The 21,875-nt window shown below is 50.3% G+C and overlaps 1 protein-coding gene across 15 annotated transcripts in view; it reads left to right on the plus strand.

The window, feature by feature from the left end:
* The window catches only part of SZT2 (SZT2 subunit of KICSTOR complex), a 106,596-nt gene that overhangs the window by 31,045 nt on the left and 53,676 nt on the right, over positions 1 to 21,875 (plus strand). For 11 of the 15 annotated variants that reach the window (XM_075003441.1, XM_075003448.1, XM_075003444.1 and 8 more), the window contains 8 exons: positions 28 to 180; positions 800 to 914; positions 9,923 to 10,131; positions 10,535 to 10,759; positions 11,146 to 11,224; positions 17,433 to 17,530; positions 17,760 to 17,928; positions 18,729 to 18,843. In XM_075003441.1, the coding sequence (XP_074859542.1) occupies positions 28 to 180; positions 800 to 914; positions 9,923 to 10,131; positions 10,535 to 10,759; positions 11,146 to 11,224; positions 17,433 to 17,530; positions 17,760 to 17,928; positions 18,729 to 18,843 (1,163 nt within the window). The remainder of the gene's footprint in view (positions 1 to 27; positions 181 to 799; positions 915 to 9,922; positions 10,132 to 10,534; positions 10,760 to 11,145; positions 11,225 to 17,432; positions 17,531 to 17,759; positions 17,929 to 18,728; positions 18,844 to 21,875) is intronic. The other 4 variants (XM_075003443.1, XM_075003453.1, XM_075003455.1 and 1 more) reach the window with 1 other exon arrangement.

A 21,875-nucleotide genomic window follows, 5' to 3' on the forward strand; every position in this document is an offset into this window, starting at 1 on the left:
TAGTGACTTGCTGGTGTTTTTCCACAGGCCCATCCCAAAGCACTTGCACACACCAGGCAACAATGGCCGGTACAGCACCATCCAGTGCCGCATCTCCCACTCAGCGCTCACCTCCCTGCTGCGGGACTGGAGCAGTTTTGTGCTGGTGGAAGGCTACTCCTATGTCAAGCTGATGCCCAGGTGAGGGAGTCTTTGCAGAGGGGGCGCTGCTTCCTCTGTGCTCCGCAGAAAGCTGAGCAGTAAGTGGGGAGCAGTCGGGGTTCCTTTTGCACGCTAGGGTCAACCCCATGTTTTATGGGTGGTTGGAAGTGCATAGAGTGAGCTCTGTTCTCATCCTTTAATGTGCAGCTAGAGCCCCCTTCTCCTTTCTCTGCTCCCAGCCCCCTGCCTGCCTTGTGTACCTGGGAGTAGCCCTTCTTGTCAGGAAGCCTTCCAGCTGTAACCCCCAGCAATAATCTGTTCTGTCCGTGCGTGTGTGACATTCTCAGGTTTTTACATGCATCTCATAGTGTGCAATGGAAATGGAACAGGTTGATCACTGCTAACAGGGCTGGCTCAGCTCTGCCCAGCAGACCCAGCGCTGGTTCTCTCCCCACTGCTCTTTTGCAGTGGAACCCTGTGAATGACTCTCAGCCCAGTTTGCAGCTCCCCCATGGCAGGAAACTGTCACCTCACAGCTGGGGAAGGAGCATGCACTCTGCTTTTGGCTCCAGAGCAGCAAGAGCTCTGCTGGTGAGGCCACAGTGCCTGCTTGGACCATTTTCCCTGCTGCCCAGTCAGTGATTAACGCCTCTTCCAGCTCTGAGGATCCAGCTCCTTCCTCATTCTACGTGGTGCGGATCATCTCCAAAGCTCCCTGCATGGTTCTCCGACTGGGGTTTCCCATTGGGACGCCTGCCCAGGCCAGGAATCAGGTGAGTACTGGGTACTCTCTGATGGAGAACACTTTGGAGTTGGACAGCAGAGTGAGCGGCCTGGGAGGGGAAGAAGAGAGTGTCTACATTTACAGAACTGACACCTTGACTGGGCAGCTGTTTGGGATTGGGACGAATGAATTTGAAATGCAGCTGCTGTAGCAGAGATTTGGACAGTGGCAGATATTGTACCAGTATGTTAAAGTGGCTCCAACAGTGATCCAGGAAAAGAGATAAGTCTTACATCTGTGCCTGGTAAACAGGTTAAAATGATTACATTCAGTGTTTTATACTATTTTTAATCTGATTTGGTCTAAGCAGCCTGGTTTGTGCAGAGGAAAACTAACTGGCTGAGCTATTAGAATTCTTTGATTAATAAAGTAGTGGATAGAAGAGAAAATTAGCTGACCAAAGGCCAAGTGTAAACTACAAAATAGTCAAATTTATTGAAGTCCACTTTTTACTGTTAGAATTTATAAAGTCGAAGATGTATGCACAAATGTCCAGAAATTTGACATAATGTGTCTCCATTGCTTTAGCTAGGTTCAACTGCATCAGTAACGCATTGTGGGTACCTCTCCCACAGTGCCTGCAGCCATGTTACATTCTAGGGTCTTGTGTTAGTGTGCTGTGGGGAAAAAATGTGCTGCAAGTGCTTGTGGGCAAGTGATGTCATCATCCGAGAGTGTAATGCTGCATCCCACTACCACAGGAAAACAAACAGCTCAAGCAATTTTGGGCCATTTTTTGGGCCATTTTCCCAAAGCCTGCTGTTGGCTATGCAACACTAGCGTGGATCCTGACTAGCTTAGAGCCGTTGCACAGTGTGCTATGGCCACTTCCTGAAGCATCGTACAGTATTTTATTAGACTGAGGTGAGGGGGATGAGTACAATGGTATTGAAGAACTGAAGTCCAGGAATGCATTGCTGCTGGCTGCCCTGGATGAATTGTATGCAGTGGAACACCGGTTCTGGAGACATGAAACTAGCACACACTAGTGGGACCACATCATTTTGGAGGACTGGGATGGCTAGCAGTGGCTACAGAACTTCCTCATGTGCAAGGCCACTTTCATGGAACTTTGTGATTTGCTGTCCCCTACCCTGAAGTGCTGAGACCTGCTTTGACAGTTCACAATTGAGTGACAATTGCTGGGGTGGAAGTTTGGAATGCCCAACGGCTACCAGTCAGTGGGAGATCAATTTGGGGTGGGCAGATCTACCCTGTGGGGGTCATGGTGATCCAGGTAGCCAAGGCAATCAGTGCCTGTCTGCTGTGGAAAACAATGACTTGGGAGTTGTAGTGGATGAGAAGCTGGACATGAGTCAACAGTGTGCCATTGTAGCCAAGAAAGCTAATGGCATATTAGGTTGCATCAAGAGGAGCGTTGCCAGTAGATCCAGAGAAGTGATTATTCCTCTTTATTCAGCTTTGGTAAGGCCACATCTGGAGTACTGTGTCCAGTTCTGGGCCCCCAATTATAGGAAGGGTGTGGATACACTGGAGAGGGTCCTGTGGAGGGGTGACCAAAATAATTAGGGGGCTGGAGCATATGACTTAGGTTGAGGGAATTGGGACTGTTTAGTCTGCAGAAGAGAAGACTGAGGGGGGACTTGATAACAGCCTTCAACTTACTGAAGGGAGGTTGCAAAGGCTGGAGAAAGGTTGTTCACAGTGTTCACGGATGGCAGAACACGGAACAGTGGTCTCAAGTTGCGGTTGGAGAGGTCCAGGTTGAACATTTAGGAAAAACTTTTTCACTAGGAGGGTGGTAAAGCGTTGGAATGGTCTATCCAGGGAAGTAGTGGAGTTTCCATCCCTGGAAGTATTTGTCTTGCCTCAACAGAGCCCTGACGGGGCTGATCTGATGGGTTTGGCCCTGCTTAGAGCAGGGGGCTGGACTCGATGACTTTTTTAGGTCTCTTCCAGCTCTATTGTTCTGTGATTCTATGACTCTGGGAAATGTGCAGGGCATAGTGGAAGGCCATGGGGTTTCCTAACTGCAGTGGGCTGATATATGGAACACACATCTCCATCCTGGACCACCTGGCCTTAGGTTACATAAACCGCAAGGAACGCTTCTTCATGGTGTTGGAGGCATTGGTGGATCACAAAGGTCGTTTCACCGACATCTAGGTGGGGTGGTCAGGAAAGGTGCACAATGCGCACATCTTTAGAAATTCAGGTCTGTATAAAAAGCTCCAGGATGGGACTTTCTTCCCCGACCGGAAAATCAAGGTTGGCCATGTGGAGATGCCCATAGTGACAGTGGGTGACCCTGTTTACCCTCTGCTCCCTTGGGTCATAAAGCCTACACAAGCACCCTGGACCATAGCAAGGAGCACTTCAGCTATAGGCTGAGCAAGTGCAGAATGGTGGTGGAATGTGCCTTTGGCTGTTTTAAAAGCCAGATTCAGGTGCTTTTTGATCTGTTTGGACCTTTGCAAAGCCAACATTCCTTTCCCCTCAGTGGTCTCAGCATGCTGTATTCTCCATGACATTTGTAAATCAGTGGGGGGGAAGGGGAAATTTCATGCCATTCTGGGCTGCAGAGGCGGATGCCCTGGGCAGTGCTTATACACTGCCGGATACAAAGGTAACTAGCAGTGTTACATACAGAAGCAATGAAAATCAGGGAGGCTTTTGAGTAATAGCTTTATGAATGAGCAGACAGACACGTGAATCTGCTGCATTTGACCGTTGTACATAAGAACGGCCATACTGGGTCAGACCAAAGGTCCACCCAGCCCAGTATCCTGTCTGCCGACAGTGGCCAGTGCCAGGTGCCCCAGAGGAGGTGAACCAAAGACAATGATCAAGCGATTTGTCTCCTGCCATCTGTCTCCAGCCTTTGACTAAAGACTAGGGGCACCATACTTTACCCTTGGCTAATAGCCATTTATGGACCTAACCTCCAAAAATTTATCAAGCTCTGTTTTAAACTCTGTTAGAGTCCTGGCCTTCACAGCCTCCTCCGGCAAGGAGTTCCACAGGTTGACTGTGCGCTGTGTGAAGAAAAATTTTCTTTTATTAGTTTTGAACCTCCTACCCATTAATTTCATTTGGTGTCCTCTAGTTCTTATATTATGGGAACAAGTAAATAACTTTTCAATATTCACTTTCTCCACACCATTCGTGATTTTAGGGTTGTGATACCACCACCGCCCCCCCACAATGATGTGTGCTTGATCTTCATGAAAGCACTTCCAACTGCACCCCAGCCCATGTGAACCAATAAATAACAGTAGTTTTCACAACAAAGTTCTTCTTATTTAGGGGGTTGAGGGTTAAAGGGTAGATAAAAGGTAGGAATCATGATGTGTGTGAAGGAATGTGAGCTTTTTGCAGTGTGGAGAGGTCGTGGGGATGGACCATGAAACTGTCCTTTCCCCTCCCCCCACATGTGTGCAGGGCCCCTGACAGAAGGTGGTGGTCCGCCAGTTGCAAGGGGAGGTTGGGCAGCAGGTGAGGAGGCCGTATAAACGAGTGTTTTGGTGCATGTCCCTCTGCAGTTCCAACATGAACCACAGGGTGTTGGTTTGCTCCTTGACAGCTGTCAGAAACTCTGCTGAGTCTTTGTTCCTGCACTGGAGCATTCTTTGCTGCCGCTGCTTGGTCCCTTTTCAGTCAGCAGCAGCTTGGGCTAACTCCCTCTGTGCCTTTACAAGCTCCTGCATGATGAGGTCCTGTTTGTGGCATCACAGAAACATTATCTCCCCCACTCACACTGCCTGTTGAAGACAGTCACGGACAACTTAGATGGGGCTACTATAAGGTGGGTGAACAACTGGCTGGATAACCGTACCCAGAGAGTAGTTATTTATGGTTTTCAATCCTGCTGGAAAAGTATAACTAGGGGGGTTCTGCAGGGGGTCTGTTTTAGGACCGGTTCTGTTCAATATCTTCATTAATGATTTAGATATTGACGTAGAAAGTACACTTATTAAGTTTGCAGGTGATACCAAGCTGGGAGGGGTTGCAGCTTCTTTGGAGGATAGGGTCATAATTCAAAAGGATCGGGATAAACTGGAGAAATGGGCTGAGGTAAACAGGATGAAGTTTAATAAGGACAAATGCAAAGTGCTCCACTTAGAAAGGAACAATCAGTGTCACACATACAGAATGGGACAGGACTGCCTAGGAATGAGTACAGCAGAAAGGGATCTAGGGGTTATACTGGACCACCAGCTAAATATGAGTCAACAGTGTGATGCTGTTGCAAAAAAAGCAAACATGATTCTAGGATGCATTAACAGGTGTGTTGTGAACAATACACAAGAAGTCATTCTCCTGCTCTACTCGGTGCTGGTTAGGCCTCAGCTGGAGTATTGTGTCCAGTTCTGGGCACTGCAGTTTAGGAAGGATGTGGAGAAATTGAAGAGGGTCCAGAGGAGAGCAACGAGAATGATCAAAGGTCTAGAGAACATGACCTATGAAGAAAGGCTGAAAGAATTGGGCTTGTTTAGTCTGGAAAAGAGAAGATTGAGGGGGGACATGATAGCAGTTTTCAGGTATCTAAAAGGGTGTCATAAGGCAGAGGGAGGGAACTTGTTCTTCCTTGCTTCTGAGGATAGAACAAGAGGCAATGGACTTAAATTGCAGCAGGGGAGGTTCAGGTTGGACATTAGGAAAAAGTTCCTAACTGTCAGGGTGATCAAACACTGGAACGAATTGCCAAGGGAGGTGGTAGAATCTCCATCACTGGAGATATTTAAGAAGAGGTTAGATCTAGAAAGTGCTTGGTCCTGCCATGAGGGCAGGGGGCTGGACTCGATGGCCTCTCAAGGTCCCTTCCAGTCCTACTCTTCTATGATTCTATGAAAATTTAGTTAGTTTTAAAATGTGACACAATGCACTGACCAATACAATGAATGGGTCTCTGTTTGACAATCACTGCAACTTTTGTTTTCCAAGGCCACTTGTAGAACAGAAGTCATTAATTCTCCAGACTGTTTCATTGTGGAGATAGTAAGATCCAGGCATGTAAGGGGAGGTCGAGGAGTGGGGTGTTTGAAACAAAGCTTTGTAAAATATAGAGTATGGAAAAAACTTTCTCCGCAGCTCCTCCAAAATCTTGTGCAGGGAAAAAGCCATTTAAAGCAGGGAAAGCCTGTGCTGGACATGCTGGTGTCTGGGAGCAGGGTCTGCACAGCCCAGCAGCTGCCTGGGGAGCCCTCCAGCAGCATGGGAGAGGGCCAGGAGAACTTGCCAGCTGCATGGAACGGGTAGATGGAGAGCCTGCCAACCCCATGATATGACAGGATAGTCCTGGAAAATTTAAATGGCCGGGGAGCCATAATGTCAAGGGGACCACTTTTAATGAAGCTTCCCGTGCTGCTTCTAGGTTGCAAAAAGAGACATCAGCCTCCTAAGAATAATATGGTGAAAAACAAAATGTGCTCATACTGTGGGAGCACAGGACTGGAAGATTTGCCAGAATGCTGTGTGGTGCCATGATGTCAGATTACTTACTGGTTGCCTGGCATGGCAGGGTGTGCTGTCATGGAAGCCAGAATAAATCAGGCCTCCCTAAACACCTTCTGCAGAAAGTAAGAATAGCTCGCTGAGACCTTTGTGAACATCTAGAGAAAAGTAAAGGCGCTCCATCCCCAGAAATATTAACAATCTGTTGTAAGGGGCATAAGTCCACCACACCTAACCTGCAACCCACTTGCACATATTTTTTAAACTGTTACAACAGAAGTAAACCCGTACCCTAACCCAGCCGCAACCTGCCTGAAGCAGTTTTTCAAAAAAAAAAAAAAAAAAACCTCCCCAGAAGGGTCTTCTCCAGCATTGCTCTACCCTAAAGCATCAGGTGCTGGTGAGGGGACTGGCTGCAGGGTGACAGAGCTCCAGGGTGACAGGATCAGCTTCCTTGTGCATCTACTGATTTGATGGTGGAGTCCTCTTCATCAGCCTCCCCCTCCTCTTCACCCTCTCAGTTCTCACCAGAGACCTGAGGATGGGCTCTTGAGAAGTCCATGCTATCCTCTGGAGTGTGGTTGGGTCCCTTCCAAGAATCACGTTGAGCTGCTCATAATAGCAGCATGTTTTGGGAGCTGTCCCAGATTGCTTGTTGGCTCCTTTCACCTTCTGATAATTCTGCTTGAACACCTTGATTTTTGACCCGGCACTGCTGAATGTCCCTGATATACCCTTTCTCCATCATGTCTTGGGAAATCTTCCCATAACTGTCCACGTTTCTTTTGCTGGTTCGCAGTCGGGTCAGCACAGATTTGTCACCTCACACAGAAATGAGATCCTGCATCTCCTGATGGCTTCATGCTGGAGCTCTTTTGTGCTCCTGAGAATTCTGATCAGAACTAGAGCCCTGAGAATTCATGATGGTGAGATGCAATCGCTTATGAGGTGTGCTATCCATGCTGGTCAGAAAGAAAATTAATTCAAATTCCCAGGCTTTCTGCTTCCTGTTTGTCTACTTCCTGTGCACCTGGAGAACAGCGGAGGTGAAAGTATGTGGAATGGACACCTGTGGCGAATTGTGGGATATCTGTGGGATACCTCTGGCGGCCAATGAAATCGTTTTAAAGCTAGAAGGGACCATTGTGATCATCTAGTCTGACTTGCTACCTTTACACTTCATGTAGTCCTGTCCCCTGTCACCCCCCCTCCTCAGCCCCCTTTGCTGAGACCAGGAACTCTTTTGGCTAAAGCCCCTGGAAGGAAAGGCCTGCAGCCGGCAAGCCCCTCTGCCCCTTGGGGGGTTGCTGTCCTTGCGGATTGAAAAAAACATTCTGCCTTATTTGTCTGGCTTTTGCCACCAGCCATTTATGGTTTCTGCCCATTTATTGCTAAGTCAAAGAGCCCTTTAGTAGCAGGTGTGGGAGACAGGAGAGATTCCAGAAGACTGGAAAAAGGCAAATATAGTGCCCATCTATAAAAAGGGGAATAAAAACAACTCAAGTAACTACAGACCAGTCAGTTTAACTTCTGTGCCAGGAAACATAATGGAACAGGTAATTAAAGAAATGCTCTGCAAACACTTTGAAGGTGGTAATTTGATAGGGAAAAGCCAGCATGGATTTGCAAAGAACAAATCATGTCAAACCAATCTGATAGTTTTCTTTTATAGGATACCAAGCCTTGTTGATAAGGGAGAAGCAGTGAATGTGGTATACCTAGACTTTAGTAAGGCATTTGATACAGTCTTGCACGGTATTCTTATCAATAAACTAGGCAAATATAACTTAGATGGGACGACTATAAGGTGGGTGCAAAACTGGCTGGATAACCATTCTCAGAGTAGTTATTAATGGTTCTCAATCCTGCCAGAAAGTTGTAACAAATGGGGTTCCGCAGGGGTCTGTTTTGGGACCAGTTCTGTTCAATATCTTCATCAACAATTTAGATCTTGGCATAGAAAGTACGCTTAATAAGTTTGCAGATGATACCAAGCTAGGCGTGGTTGCAACTGCTTTGGAGGATAGGGTCAGAATTCAAAATGATCTGGACAAATTGGAGAAGTGGTCTGAAGTAAACAGCATGTAGTTTAATAAAGACCAAATGCAAAGTGCTCCACTTAGGAAGGAACACTCAGTTTCACACGCACAGAATGGGAAGCAACTGCCTAGGAAGGAGTATGGCAGAAAGGGATCTAGGTGTTTATAGTGGACCACAAGCTAAATGAGTCAACAGTGTGATGCTTTTTTTGCAACAGCAGACACAATTCTGGGATGCATTAACAGGTGTGTTGTGAGCAAGACACGAGAAGTCATTCTCCCGCTCTACTCTGCGCTGGTTAGGCCTCAGTTGGAGTATGGTGTCCAGTTCTGGGCACCACATTTCAAGAAAGATGGGGAGAAATTGGAAAGGGTCCAGTAAAGAGCAACAAGAATGATCAAAGGTCTGGAGAACATCACTTCGGCTGAAAGAATTGGGCTTGTTCGGTTTGGAAAAAAAGAAGATTGAGGGGGGACATGATAGCAGTTTTCAGGTATCTAAAAGGGTGTCATGAGGAGGAGGGAGAACTTGTTGTTCTTGGCCTCTGAGGAGAAGAACAAGAAGCAATGGGCTTAAACTGCAGCAAGGGAGGTTTAGGTTCAGCATTAGGAAAAAGTTCCTAACTGTCAGGGTGGTCAAACACTGGAGTAAATTGCTGAGGGAGGTTGTGGAATCTCCATCTCTGGAGGTATTGAAGAACAGTTTACATAAATGTCCATCAGGGATGGTCTAGTCAGTACTTGGTCCTGCCACGAGGGCAGGGGTCTGGAGTCAGTGACCTCTCAAGGTCCCTTCCATTTCTAGCATTCTGTGATTCCCCTGGGAAGCACTTGTCACTGGAGTCCAGTCACTGGGCAGTCTTTGATAGCTGCTCTGCCTGAACTCTTTAAGCTTGTTGTTGTACACATTTAAGCATGTTCTCTAGCCCTCAGATCCATTTGGTACCTCTTTCTGCCCCTCTGCACTCTCCAATGTCCATTTGAAAGTGTGTACCGAGCGCTGGACATGATATTTGGTGTCAGAAGTAAAATTGCCTGCCTGCTCATCACTCCTGTGTGTGTACATCCCTGGACCGCATTCGACCTCTTTACTAAGGGATCACACTAGCAGCTCCCACAGAACTGCTTATCTGGTACAACAGGTGGTGTGGATGTGGCAAAGCCCAGGCTTGCAGGACCCAGGCTTGTAGACTTGGTGTTGGCAAGCCCTACTTGAGCATCTGTGCTTCACTGTAAGCCTGAGTTTGCACTGACTGGTCCCAGCTCCCTTGGCTGTGCAAACTCTTCCACGCTGATCATGGCTTGACTAGCAGCCATGCTGCAAAACAGGGCTTCAACCCATTGCATGGCTGACTCAGAGTCTGGCCCTCTCCCCTAGCATAGTCCTAGGCCACAGCCCTGTGTGCTTGCCAACCCATACAGTGACTTGTTTGTGGATGGAAGGGGGCTTGGGCTCAAATATGAGTGAGTCCACACATAATGTGTGGTGTAGATTTCCTGTGATCCCTAACAGCTGCTCAGACATCCTTTTGCCTCTGTCCAGCAGATAGTGGAGGAATTACAGGATCGGATTCTGCAGCTGCGCTTCCCCCACAGGATCCAGAGCAAAGAGGCAACTCCAAAAGTGAAGAGGAAATCATTTGGGAGCAGCTCTCCCTCAAAGTCCCCAACTGTGGCTGGGGTCCCACCAGCTCTCTCGGACAGGCCCTGCCTTGTTGTGCTGCATAAGCCGCTGGAGAAGCTCCTGATCAGGTAGTGGCAGTTGAGCTAGTGGGTAGAGGGGCAATAGGCTACCAAGGACTCGAGCTTAGTAGTCGGGGCAGGGAGAGCGGCGGTGGGTTGGCCCTGCTCCTAACGCAGGGCCCGAAGTAGGCTGTTGCTGCCGGCAGCTGGGGAGCCTGTGCATTGTGGAGGTCGACAGAGGTGCAGGGCTGGGGGTCAGCACTGCACTGGAGAACCCAAACCTGGGTGGAGCAAAGGGAGGGGGCAGATGGTCCTCAGCAGGGGTGGGATGGGGGACTGAGGTGAAGCAGGCCCAGCCTTGCTGCTGCTAACCCCCTGGGCTTAGATCCAGAATCGGACCCGATGGCCAGAAGCCAAGGTTTTGTCGGGACCCTTCCCTCTTGACTGGTCATTCTCCTCTCCGCCCACCTAGGTATGAGAAGCTGCCTTCCGACTACCGGGCTCCTTTCATACTCACACTGGAGCATCCCCCAGTGTCTGGCCCACTCACCATGGTGGCCAACCGCACTGCCTCCTCCACCCTGGCTTCACTCTCGCGCTACTTCTACCACCAACGCTGGATCTGGTGCATTCAGTCCGGGCTGGCCCCAGCTGTGCCCGTGGCAGCTGTAGCCCAGCTCCTGTCCACGCTCACTGAGTAAGTATCATGGGGGGCGAGGTGCTGCTCTTTCTGAAGGCACAGACAGCAGGGAGGGCTGGGTTCCCATACGCCACCTCAATCAACATGGCATTGATTCTGCCAGTCACTGCCAGAACCTCTGGGCCTGGAGTGTCAACCAGACTTCCTGCTGCCCTCTTAGGGAAGTGATTTTTCTGCAGGAGACGGGACCTGGAGCACGGTGCCGTGGCTTGCACTCTGGGGCCAATTCGGCATAAGAGCCAAGCTGCTCCTGACATGTCAGGACTAACCTAGTCCCTGTGCAGTGGGGCCCCTGGGTCTGAGGGGCTCTTATGGTGGAGTGGGAGCCTGTGTGTAGTGGGGATACAGTTCATCTCCTTGTGCTTTTCTCCGGTGCGGTCCAGGGTCCGTTTGTCAGAGGGCTTCCATTTTGCATCCAGTGGAGACGGAATTATCAACATGGTGCTGGAGCTGCCCATATGGGTGAGTCTGGTCCCTGCACCTCTCAGCCTGCCTATGTGGGGGATCCGTAAGGTGGGATTCCCCCTCCAAGGGGACAGTGCTCTCTGAAACATCATAGGAACAAGTATGTGGAGACCCATTCACTTCCTGTGCCCAGAAGCTCCTATCCTCCTCCCAGACTTTAGGGCTGGAGTTATCCCACTGAGCCCTGGGGCTCTGTGCTGTGAAGGAAGGAAATGGGGTGGGTGGGCTGAGTTGGAGGTGCAGAGATGGGGGGCACAGGGTTTGAGGAATGAGTGACGGAAGGCAGAGGGATTTAATGGTGAGCTGTGTTGTGGGGCATGCAGGAGTGGGCAGATGGATTTGGAGATCTAGGGAGTGGTAAGGTTTTGGTGCTGGGTTGTTATGGGATATGGGGTTGGGGCTGAGGGGGCTTGCAGATGGGTTTTGGGGGTGTGAGGATGGGCCATGTTGAAGCTGGGGATGTGGGGAAGCGATGATGCGAGGCAAAGGAAGGAGAAGGGTATGGATTGGTGGTGCTGTTGGCAGTCTGGTGATGTGCCGTATGTAGGGACACGGAGGTCGGGTAGAGGGATTTGTTGGCGGTCAGGAGTATGTACATATTTACATATGGATGCCGTTGTTAACAGTCCAGTGGTGGGGTATGTGTTGATGGGGCAGAGGGATTTGGTGTATGTGGGGGGGGTGGGCAGGGAACTCCACCATGAAGGCTTTAGGGGGTCCATGCCCGTCCCAAGCCAAATGGGTGAATGTACTGATTTGTAAAACAACAATATGAATGAAATCTGATGCCAATATGACTAACTGATAAAAGATGCCAGCTCAGATGTCACCCAGGTAAACAAGGTCCGCTGTACCAACCAGGCGGTCCGGGTTGGGTCAATGAGCTGGCTACTGAAAAAAATTACAACTAACACATATACTATCAAATGGAACGTGGAACATCCGAACACTGTGGGTGACTAGAAAGTTAGAACTGCTTCAAAAGTAGCTGGAGAGAAGCGGATGCAATATACTTGAACTGTCAGAGATGTGCAGTTGCGAAGTCATTTGGTCAGGGAATGAAATGGAGAGTTGGATTCCTTCTTAGCAAAAGGTCTAGAGGAGCATTATATGGCCCCTTTTCATCTCAAGAGACAGTGATTAGCAGCAGCGGTGAGGATCTATGGGCAGTGTCTGAGTCTGCAGCTTCCCTCATGGCTTATCTGTCTAGTATTGGATTTGCACGGTCGACTGCATTAATAAGCGCATGTCAGTCTATTGCCGAATTCTTGAGTCTGAGAGTTTTTCCTTTTAAGACGAAGTTCTTTGGTGCGGCTTGCGCATATACTATCACAGGATGATGTGCCCTGTCATAGCAGTTGGCACAGGTATTTCAATCTGATTATGTAGATTCCTAGGATTTTAGATCGATGTTGAATTTTTTCACGGCAATTTTGCATGTGTCCTTGAATCTTAGCTTTGGTTTTCCTTTTGTTCTCAATCCACATGACAATTCACCAAAGAGGATTTCTTTGAGAAGGCGTTCATCACCCGTTCTTCTCATGTGACCAAGCCAACATAGTCGTCGGCTGTTGAGGATTGCTACGAGGCTAAGCATGCCAGATCGTGCCAGGACATCTGTGTTTGAAACTTTATCTTGCCAATTGATATTCAGAATTCTGCGGAGGCAGTGAAGATCTAAGCTGTTCAGTTTTTAAGCACGGTTCAAGTAGGTGGTCCATGCCTCAGAACCATATAGCAGGATACTCAATACACATGCCTGGTGAATTAGTATCTTTGTTTTTGCTGTCAGCCTAGGATTGTTCTATGCAGGTTTCAAAAATCTGCCAAAAATAGTAGCTGCCTTCCCGATTCTGATGTCAGTTCTTCATCCATGAATAGGTTTGTAGTGACATCAGATCCAAGGTAACAGAATTGTGGAACCACATCTAATGGGCTGTTATCCAGAATGATATTGGGTTGCTGAGGTATACCTTGCATGAATACAACAGTTTTCTTCGTGCTTATGTCTAGGGAAAACAACTTGCAGGCTCTGTACAGACAATCCATCGGTGAAAGTAACATGTCTTCATTATGAGCAAAGAGCAGCAGCATCTGTGAAGAGGAGTTACCTAATGAGGACTTTCTTGACCTTAATTTTAGCCTTGAGTCTTGCCATGCTGTAGAGAGAGCCATCCAACTGCGTGTGGAGAAATATATCGCTGCATGAGTTTTGATATGAGCAATTTAGTAGAACTGAGAAGAATATGCCAAAGAGGGTTGACTCTGCTGTTGTTTGCAAATGGTTCTGATATAGATCCATCATATTGCACTGTTGCTTTCATGTTTTTGTGAAAGGATGTTATGCATTTGAGTAGGGTCAGTGGGCAGCCAATTTTGGTTAATACTCTGTGTAGTCCTGATCTACTAATTGTGTCAAAACACCTTTAAGTCCACAAGTGCTATGAATAACGTCTTTCCTTGTACTCAGCATTCTTGCTGTAGTTATCAAAGAGAGAAAATCATGTCCGTTGTTGACCCGCCAGCCCTGAAGCCACATTGTGTTTCTGGATAGACTCGATCAGTGAGTTTTTGCAGGCATTTGAGAGTGACACAGGCAAATGCTTTTTCTGTGATGCTCAGTAACTAGATGCCTCTGTAGTTGTTGTAATCATCCTTGTCACCTTTGTTTTTGTAGAGAGTGATGATGATTGCATCCTTCATGTCATGTGGAACATCTCCTGCTCTCCAACTTTTTAGGAGTAAATCGTAGAGGAAGGGGAAAAAGCACAGTCTTGTTTGCCTCCAGGACTTCAGCTGGGATTCTGTTGTATCCTGGTGCTTTTCCATTGGAGAGAGCTTGAGAAAGTTCCTCTTCCATAGGCTCTGTATCTAGCTCAGACGTTTCGGGAAAGGTTGGGATGAGGCTGTCAAGTTCAGGTTGTATTGTACGCTCGTGGAAATAAACACCCATCTGGACATTTGTAGCTTCTTGTCTCTGATAACCTGTCCATTTAAATGCTTCAGTGGAGCGACTTTGATAATGTTTGGTCTGATTGCTTTCTTCAAACCATCATACATAGTTTTCAGGTCGCCAAAATCAGATGCCTTTTGAATACTAGAATGTAGATCAGCCCAATACATAAGAACATAAGAATGGCCATACTGGGTCAGACCAAAGGCCCATCCAGCCCAGCATCCCATCTGCCGACGGTGGCCAATGCCAGGTGCCCCAGAGAAGGAGAACAGGCAATTGAGCAGACAGTTCCAGAAGAAGAGATCAATAAGAAATAGAGTACGCAGGAGACAATGAATTTGGTCCAAGGGAAGAGAGCATTGAAGATCAGAAGGAATGTTTCCAAGAGGGTAGAACAGCAATATCGAGTGAAATGCAATGAAGTAAGGAAAGCAGCCAGAAAAGAAAAGGTAAAATGGTTAGAAGAGCAGTGTGAAGATATAGAGAGGTATTACAGCAAGTGTAAGACCGGAAAGGTGTATAAGATTAGGAATATTAATAGAAAGTGGCAGCTGAAGCAGATGGTGATCAAAGACAAGAGCAATGAGGTGCTCATGAGCAAGGAGAAGGTTGTGCAGCAATGGATGAGATACAGTAGGGTCTCAAGAGTCGGGAACATAATGTTTGCAAATTCAGTTATTCACTCATGGCTGTTTCCCTGGGCCTCTGGGGTACAGAGTGCTGGCAGCAGCCACTTCCTCCAAGGCAAGGCGCACCAGCAGCCGCCGCTTCTCTGGGAGGGAAGAAGAAAGGCAGAAGGAAGAAACCGAAAGAGCAGTGAAATTACTAAAGAACCAAGAGCACTGGAAATAGAATAGAATACCTAAAGGAAGAGCAAGTTTGAAGGCTATGGATAAGATCTGGAAAAGCAAAGTGATCAGCTTAGGAGCAAAGCTGAGCGTCTTCAAAATGTGCGTTTTCAGCAGCATGTTGTATGGATGTGAGACATGGGTGAGAACGAAAGATTCAAAGAGAAGGTTATTGGCATTCAAGAAGAGTTGTTATAGAAAGATCCTGAGAATATGGATGCAGGAGGTCATCAACAAGGAATTATGTAGAAAGATACAGCCAAAAGGGAATGTATTTCAGAAGGTTATACAACACAAATTACAGCTATTCAGGCATATCCGCAGAATGAGAGAGGAACGAAAAATCATAAACAGCATAATGGATGGTTCGAATAGGAGAGTCAGACTGCACAGAGAATGGATAGATGATTGGTGCAGAGCTGGTCTACAGAAACTAAGCCTCTCTGCACTGGACAGGGAAAGATGGAAGGAAATAGCGAGGGAGGCATCGGACACCAACGCTGAGCCCTGGTGGTGGTTGTGGGAGCGGGAGGTAGGGATGCGGTGGTGCTATTGTTGGCTTGTCAGCAGGGCAAAGGGATTTTGTGGAGATGTGTGGTAGGAACATGTTGGTGCCATTGTTGGCAGTGGGTGACAGGGCAGAGGGATTTTGCGGAGGCGAGCGGTAGGAACGCATTGGTGCCATTGGCGACGGGGCCGAGGGATTTGGTGGAGGCGGGCGGTGGGGACATGTTGGTGCCGTTGTTGGCAGTTGGTGACAGGGCAGAGGGATTTTGCGGAGGCGAGCGGTAGGAACGCATTGGTGCCATTGGCGACGGGGCCGAGGGATTTGGTGGAGGCGGGCGGTGGGGACGTGTTGGTGCCGTTGTTGGCAGTTGGTGACAGGGCCGAGGGATTTTGCGGAGGCGAGCGGTAGGAACGCATTGGTGCCATTGGCGACGGGGCCGAGGGATTTGGTGGAGGCGGGCGGTGGGGACGTGTTGGTGCCGTTGTTGGCAGTTGGTGACAGGGCCGAGGGATTTGGCGGAGGCGAGCGGTAGGAACGCATTGGTGCCATTGGCGACGGGGCTGAGGGATTTGGTGGAGGCGGGCGGTGGGGACGTGTTGGTGCCAGTGTTGGCAGTTGGTGACAGGGCAGAGGGATTTGGCGGAGGCGAGCGGTAGGAACGCGTTGGTGCCATTGGCGACGGGGCCGAGGGATTTGGTGGAGGTGGGCGGTGGGGACGTGTTGGTGCCGTTGTTGGCAGTTGGTGACAGGGCAGAGGGATTTGGCGGAGGCGAGCGGTAGGAACGCGTTGGTGCCATTGGCGACGGGGCCGAGGGATTTGGTGGAGGCGGGCAGTGGGGACGTGTTGGTGCCATTGTTGGCAGTTGGTGACAGGGCAGAGGGATTTGGCGGAGGCGAGCGGTGGGGACGTGTTGGTGCCATTGGCGACGGGGCCGAGGGATTTGGTGGAGGTGGGCGGTGGGGACGTGTTGGTGCCATTGTTGGCAGTTGGTGACAGGGCAGAGGGATTTGGTGGAGGCAGGCGGTGGGGACGTGTTGGTGCCATTGTTGGCAGTTGGTGACAGGGCTGAGGGATTTGGCGGAGGCGAGCGGTAGGAACGCATTGGTGCCATTGGCGACGGGGCCGAGGGATTTGGTGGAGGCGGGCGGTGGGGACGTGTTGGTGCCATTGTTGGCAGTTGGTGACAGGGCAGAGGGATTTTGCGGAGGCGAGCGGTAGGAACGCGTTGGTGCCATTGGCGACGGGGCCGAGGGATTTGGTGGAGGCGGGCAGTGGGGACGTGTTGGTGCCATTGTTGGCAGTTGGTGACAGGGCAGAGGGATTTGGCGGAGGCGAGCGGTGGGGACGTGTTGGTGCCATTGGCGACGGGGCCGAGGGATTTGGTGGAGGTGGGCGGTGGGGACGTGTTGGTGCCATTGTTGGCAGTTGGTGACAGGGCAGAGGGATTTGGTGGAGGCAGGCGGTGGGGACGTGTTGGTGCCATTGTTGGCAGTTGGTGACAGGGCTGAGGGATTTGGCGGAGGCGAGCGGTAGGAACGCATTGGTGCCATTGGCGACGGGGCCGAGGGATTTGGTGGAGGCGGGCGGTGGGGACGTGTTGGTGCCATTGTTGGCAGTTGGTGACAGGGCAGAGGGATTTTGCGGAGGCGAGTGGTAGGAATGCATTGGTGCCATTGGCGACGGGGCCGAGGGATTTGGTGGAGGCGGGCAGTGGGGACGTGTTGGTGTCGTTGTTGGCAGTTGGCGACGGGGCCGAGGGATTTGGCGGAGGCGAGCGGTAGGAACGCATTGGTGCCATTGGCGACGGGGCCGAGGGATTTGGTGGAGGCGGGCGGTGGGGACGTGTTGGTGCCATTGTTGGCAATGCAGCTGATGCAGTGTCTTGGCCACAGAGCGACTCCTCCAGTGACGATGACAGCAGCAAGGAGAAGCACACTTGCATCATCCAGTATGTCCTCTTTCCACCACACTCCACCTCTACCAAGGACAGGTGAGGTCAGGGACCAGCTCTGCTGCTGCCACCCTCCCCGGTAGCGCTGTCATAGCTGCAGTGCTCTTGTGCTTTGTAGGCCTGGCCTGCTGGGGGTGGACACTTTTGAGGTGGGTGGTGCTGCTCTGGGTCATGTCTGGAGCCTGTGCAATTCTTGATGCAGCACTCTGGAGGCTTGAGCAAGTGCCTGGATGTGGAGGACATTCGCCCCATGTATGTTGTTCTCTAGCTTCTCTACAGATGATGATAATGACACAGAGGTGGAAGCCATTGAAGTGGACACAGAGCTGGACCTGGTCACTGAGTGCTGGGTGGAACCACAGAGTGGCCTTGTCCACAGCACAGCTGAGAACTGGAAGTATCTCCAAGGGCTGCCCTACCAGAAGATCCCCAAAGCTGTGAGTTTTCTGGGGCAGGTGGGGATGTTGAGCCCAGTCACAGGCCAGGACCCCCTTGGATCAGGCCCTGTACAAATACAGGAAAAGAGACATTTACATTCCCCTTGCACAGGTGTGCCTCCAAAGGTATGCAGTTCCCGCGGGAGTGTTTCCAGGGCCACTTTCCAAGTTACACCCTTGCTTACCTCAGTGCAGTTCACCCTGTTGGTTTGTTGCTGTTTGTAATGTCCTTCCCATGTCATTGTGCTGGAAACTAGCAATCCAAATCATGGACCTGAAGGTACCCTCCCAGGCTTGTCCTGGATGTGAGCAATCTGGTATTAGTCCCTGTCCTTTAGGATGTTCTAGCACTGGCCTATGATAAACTCCATATGTCCTGAGTCTACAGTTTTTCTGTCTACTTCAGCTAATGCAAGGTGTTATGGGATATTTGATGTGAGTGAACAGGGTATTCTGAGTAAAATTAGACCAATTTAGACCATATTTGTGATAGTGCCTTCAGTGAGGGAAGGAAGATGGGGCAGTCTCTAGCTAAGGGATGTAGTGCCCCAGTAGATGCAGAAGGGATAGTTGGAGGGGCAAGTGGAAGCAAAAGTGGATTTTTGAGGTCAGATGGACTAAAACATGATCATATTGAAGTGAGAGCTGAGGAGAGCAACAGGTTAAGGAGGAGATGAGAGTGAAAACAAGGGAGATCAGGAAAGTTTTGGTGAGTTTTCCTGTCTTCAGACTACTTCTTCTGACCTGCATTGTCTTGCACTCGAGGCTGGTTCAATACCGAGCTTGTATCCCTGTTGTAGCTGTACCTGAGGGATCTGGCCTGTGTCAGCACCATGCTAACTTTCGAGTACATCAGCCAGCTGTGCCAGAACAAGGACTGGATGTTCCCGACTCTGGAAGCCAAGGCTGCTGAAGGTGAGTCAGGAATCGGCTCCTACCCTGGCAGGGAGGACGGAACCTGGGGAAGAGCTTTCTGCCAGCAAGATGAGGTTCTTGATAGCTTGTTCTGGAGCTTGGAGATCTCCTCCTTACTGGCTGACAGCCTCAGCCTCCTGCACTGTTTCTGGAGATCGCTGGCTGTGTGGCTCAGCTGATGGGGAGTTGTGCTGGGCTTGTGAAGGCCAGCAGGCACCCTGGAGTCTGGGGGAAGCAGAGGGAGAGAGCCTTTGCTCTGTCTTGCTGCTGTCTGTCTCCATTCCCTTTTCCCTGACTGAGCGCCAGCTGCTTTTCCGAGAGAATCCCTCTTAGGAGCAGGCACTCCGCTGCTGTGGTTACCAGGGTGTGCTGATCACCTAGATGGACAGCTGAATGTAACAAAGTGTTGCCAAGCAGGAACATGACTTGAAAAGGGGAAACAGCTCTGTCTCTTACTCAAACCTCTTTCCTTCTGTTCAAACTACCATCTGGGCCTGTCTCTCTCATCTGTCTGCGAATGGCTAGCAACCAGCTCAGCCCGACTAAAACAAAGCTGCTAACCTTGGCCAGCTTAATCCTCCCTGCTGCCTTTCTCAATGACTGTCAGGATGGTGTTGTCCAGTGACTCAGGCTCTTTTTGATTCACACTTTCACAGGTCCTCAAGTCTGCACCCTGTGTAGGAGTAGGTTTAAACTGATGCTAAAGCATTTCTGCTTAGACCCTAGCTATGCCAAGGGAAGGGGGTTCTCCTGTCCACATAGGTATGCTAGCTCCCAGAAGGCCAGTAGCTAGGAAGACCATGTTCTGTTGCTGTAGTGCTGTCTGCACAAGGTTTAACTATGCCATTGGGGCATGGGGTTTTCACCCCCAGGAGCAGACTCCATTTTCTGGCACAAGCAAAGCATCAGTCTTGTGTATACAGTCATACCCTGAGATACACCCATTCGGGCTACGAGAATTCAGGTTTACGAGTAGCTTGATTAGGGACCACTGCTTCGCCTTACGATGCATTTACTCAAGTTTACAAGTGCCTCAGTGGGACGTGGACACCCTGCAGCTGCAGAAAGTCAGTGCATCTTGACCCCGCCCCTGCTGCTTGCTCCTCAGGTGGCTACGGGGCCTCCTCCACCCACCCTGCACAGCTGTGCGTCGGGCACCGCTTGCCGCCTGGCGGCGGTTTTCCGGAGCCCCCAGCCCAGCCTTTGCCTGGGGCTGGTCTGGTCTCCACCTCAGTGCTGCAGCAGCAGCGCGCCCCAGCCCAGCTGGCGGCCGCGGGCTCCTAGGCAGTCCTGGGAGAAGTGGCTGCTGGGCACACAGTCCATCCTGGCCCTGCCCCTGCTGCCCGCTCCCCGGGCAGCTGGGGGGGCCTCCACCGCTGGCCCTGCACAGCTGTGCCACGGGCGCTGCTCACTGCCTGGCAGCAGTTTCCTTGGAGCCCCCAGGCCAGCCTTTACCTGGGGCTGGTCTGGTGTCCGCCTCAGTGCTGCAGCAGCCGGCGGCCGCTCCCAGGCACTCCTGGGAGACATGGCTGCTGGGCGCACAGTCCATCCTGGCCCCGCCCCTGCCACTTGCTCTCTGGGCGGCTAGGGGGCTGCTGCCACCTGCCCTGCACAGCTGTACTGCGGGTGCTGCTCACTGCTTGGCTTTACCTGGGGCTGGTCTGGTGTCCGCCTCAGTGCTGCAGCAGCCGGCGGCCGTTCCCAGGCGCTCCTGGGAGGTGTGGTTGCTGGGCGCACAGTCCATCCTGGCCACGCCCCTGTTGCTCGCTCCCTGGGCGGCTAGGGGGCCGCCACCACCTGCTCTGCACGGCTGTGCCCTCTACCAGGTTAAGTGTAAGTGGGTGTAAATTCTGGGGTTCAGGAACGCATACAGTTTTTTCCCGTTGAAATTAATGGTAATTACATTTTCGACTTACAAGAATTCGCCCTAAGAGGAGTTTTTCAGGAACGAATTACCCTCATAAAGCAGGGGAAGACTGTACTTTCTATACTCTCTTTCTGATATCGGCAGCACAAGGGGGTGAGGTATCATCTTGGAATGGCAAGTGTCAGAGGGGTAGGTAGCCTTGTTAGTCTGTATTTGCACAAACAAGTAGTCCTGTAGCACCTTATAGACTAACAAATATTTTGGAGCGTAAGCTTTCGTTTGCAAAGACCATCTTCATCAGAAATGGGTCTTTGCCCACCAAAGCTGATGCTCCAAAATATTAGCTAGTCTATAAGGTGCCGCGGTACTACTTTGAGTGGATAACTTCTTGGTTATTATCACCTCCCTGTCTTGTCTCTCTGATCTTGTGGGCCCAACACAGCTACAGCATTGCACGCAGCTCAACGATATGGCTTTCCTGAGCATCCATGCACCTGAGCCTGTCCTCCTGGACCTGTTACCCTCACCTGGATTGCTGCAGCACACTCTTCTCTGGCTGCTGCTGCCAAGATTCTTTGCCTATCCTGTCACTTTGACCATCTTACCCCCTCTTTGCATTCCTTCCCTGGCTTCATCTTCACTCCTCGTTTAAACACAAAGCGCAACCAAGCAGCTGCAGTGCCCTTAAGTATTTCCTCATGTTGTGTCTTTTCCCTCCCACCTGCATCCAGCACAGTGCCAGCCTCCAGCTCTCATGCATTAAACTTGCAAGCAAGCTCCTTTGTGGTTTGTCCCCTGCTGTCTCTTGGGCTTGGCTGAGCAACCTGTATATGCAGCCTTCTGCAGAATCTGCTTTGCTCTGCAACCTACAACCAGTTGTGTGCTAAGAAGGCTGCCTGTCATGCTGGCCAGTGCCATATCTCACCATCTTTTGCCTTATCCTTAGATGTGCAGCTCTGTGGACAGGAACTGTCTTGTTTTTCTATCTCTGTCCTGCAACCGGCACAGGAGGGTGTTGCTTAATGACCAGGACTTCTAGGTGCCAGGGTCGTATGAAAAATTAATAATAAACTGTGCATTCCACCCTCTCTGCTTCACCCTGATTCACAAAGTCACTTTCAGTGCTGTGTGCATGTCTCCCCAGTTGCAGGCACTCCTTGGGGTC

This window comes from Carettochelys insculpta, chromosome 9 (assembly GCF_033958435.1).
Source record: "Carettochelys insculpta isolate YL-2023 chromosome 9, ASM3395843v1, whole genome shotgun sequence".
In the NCBI taxonomy this organism is placed as follows: domain Eukaryota; kingdom Metazoa; phylum Chordata; order Testudines; family Carettochelyidae; genus Carettochelys; species Carettochelys insculpta.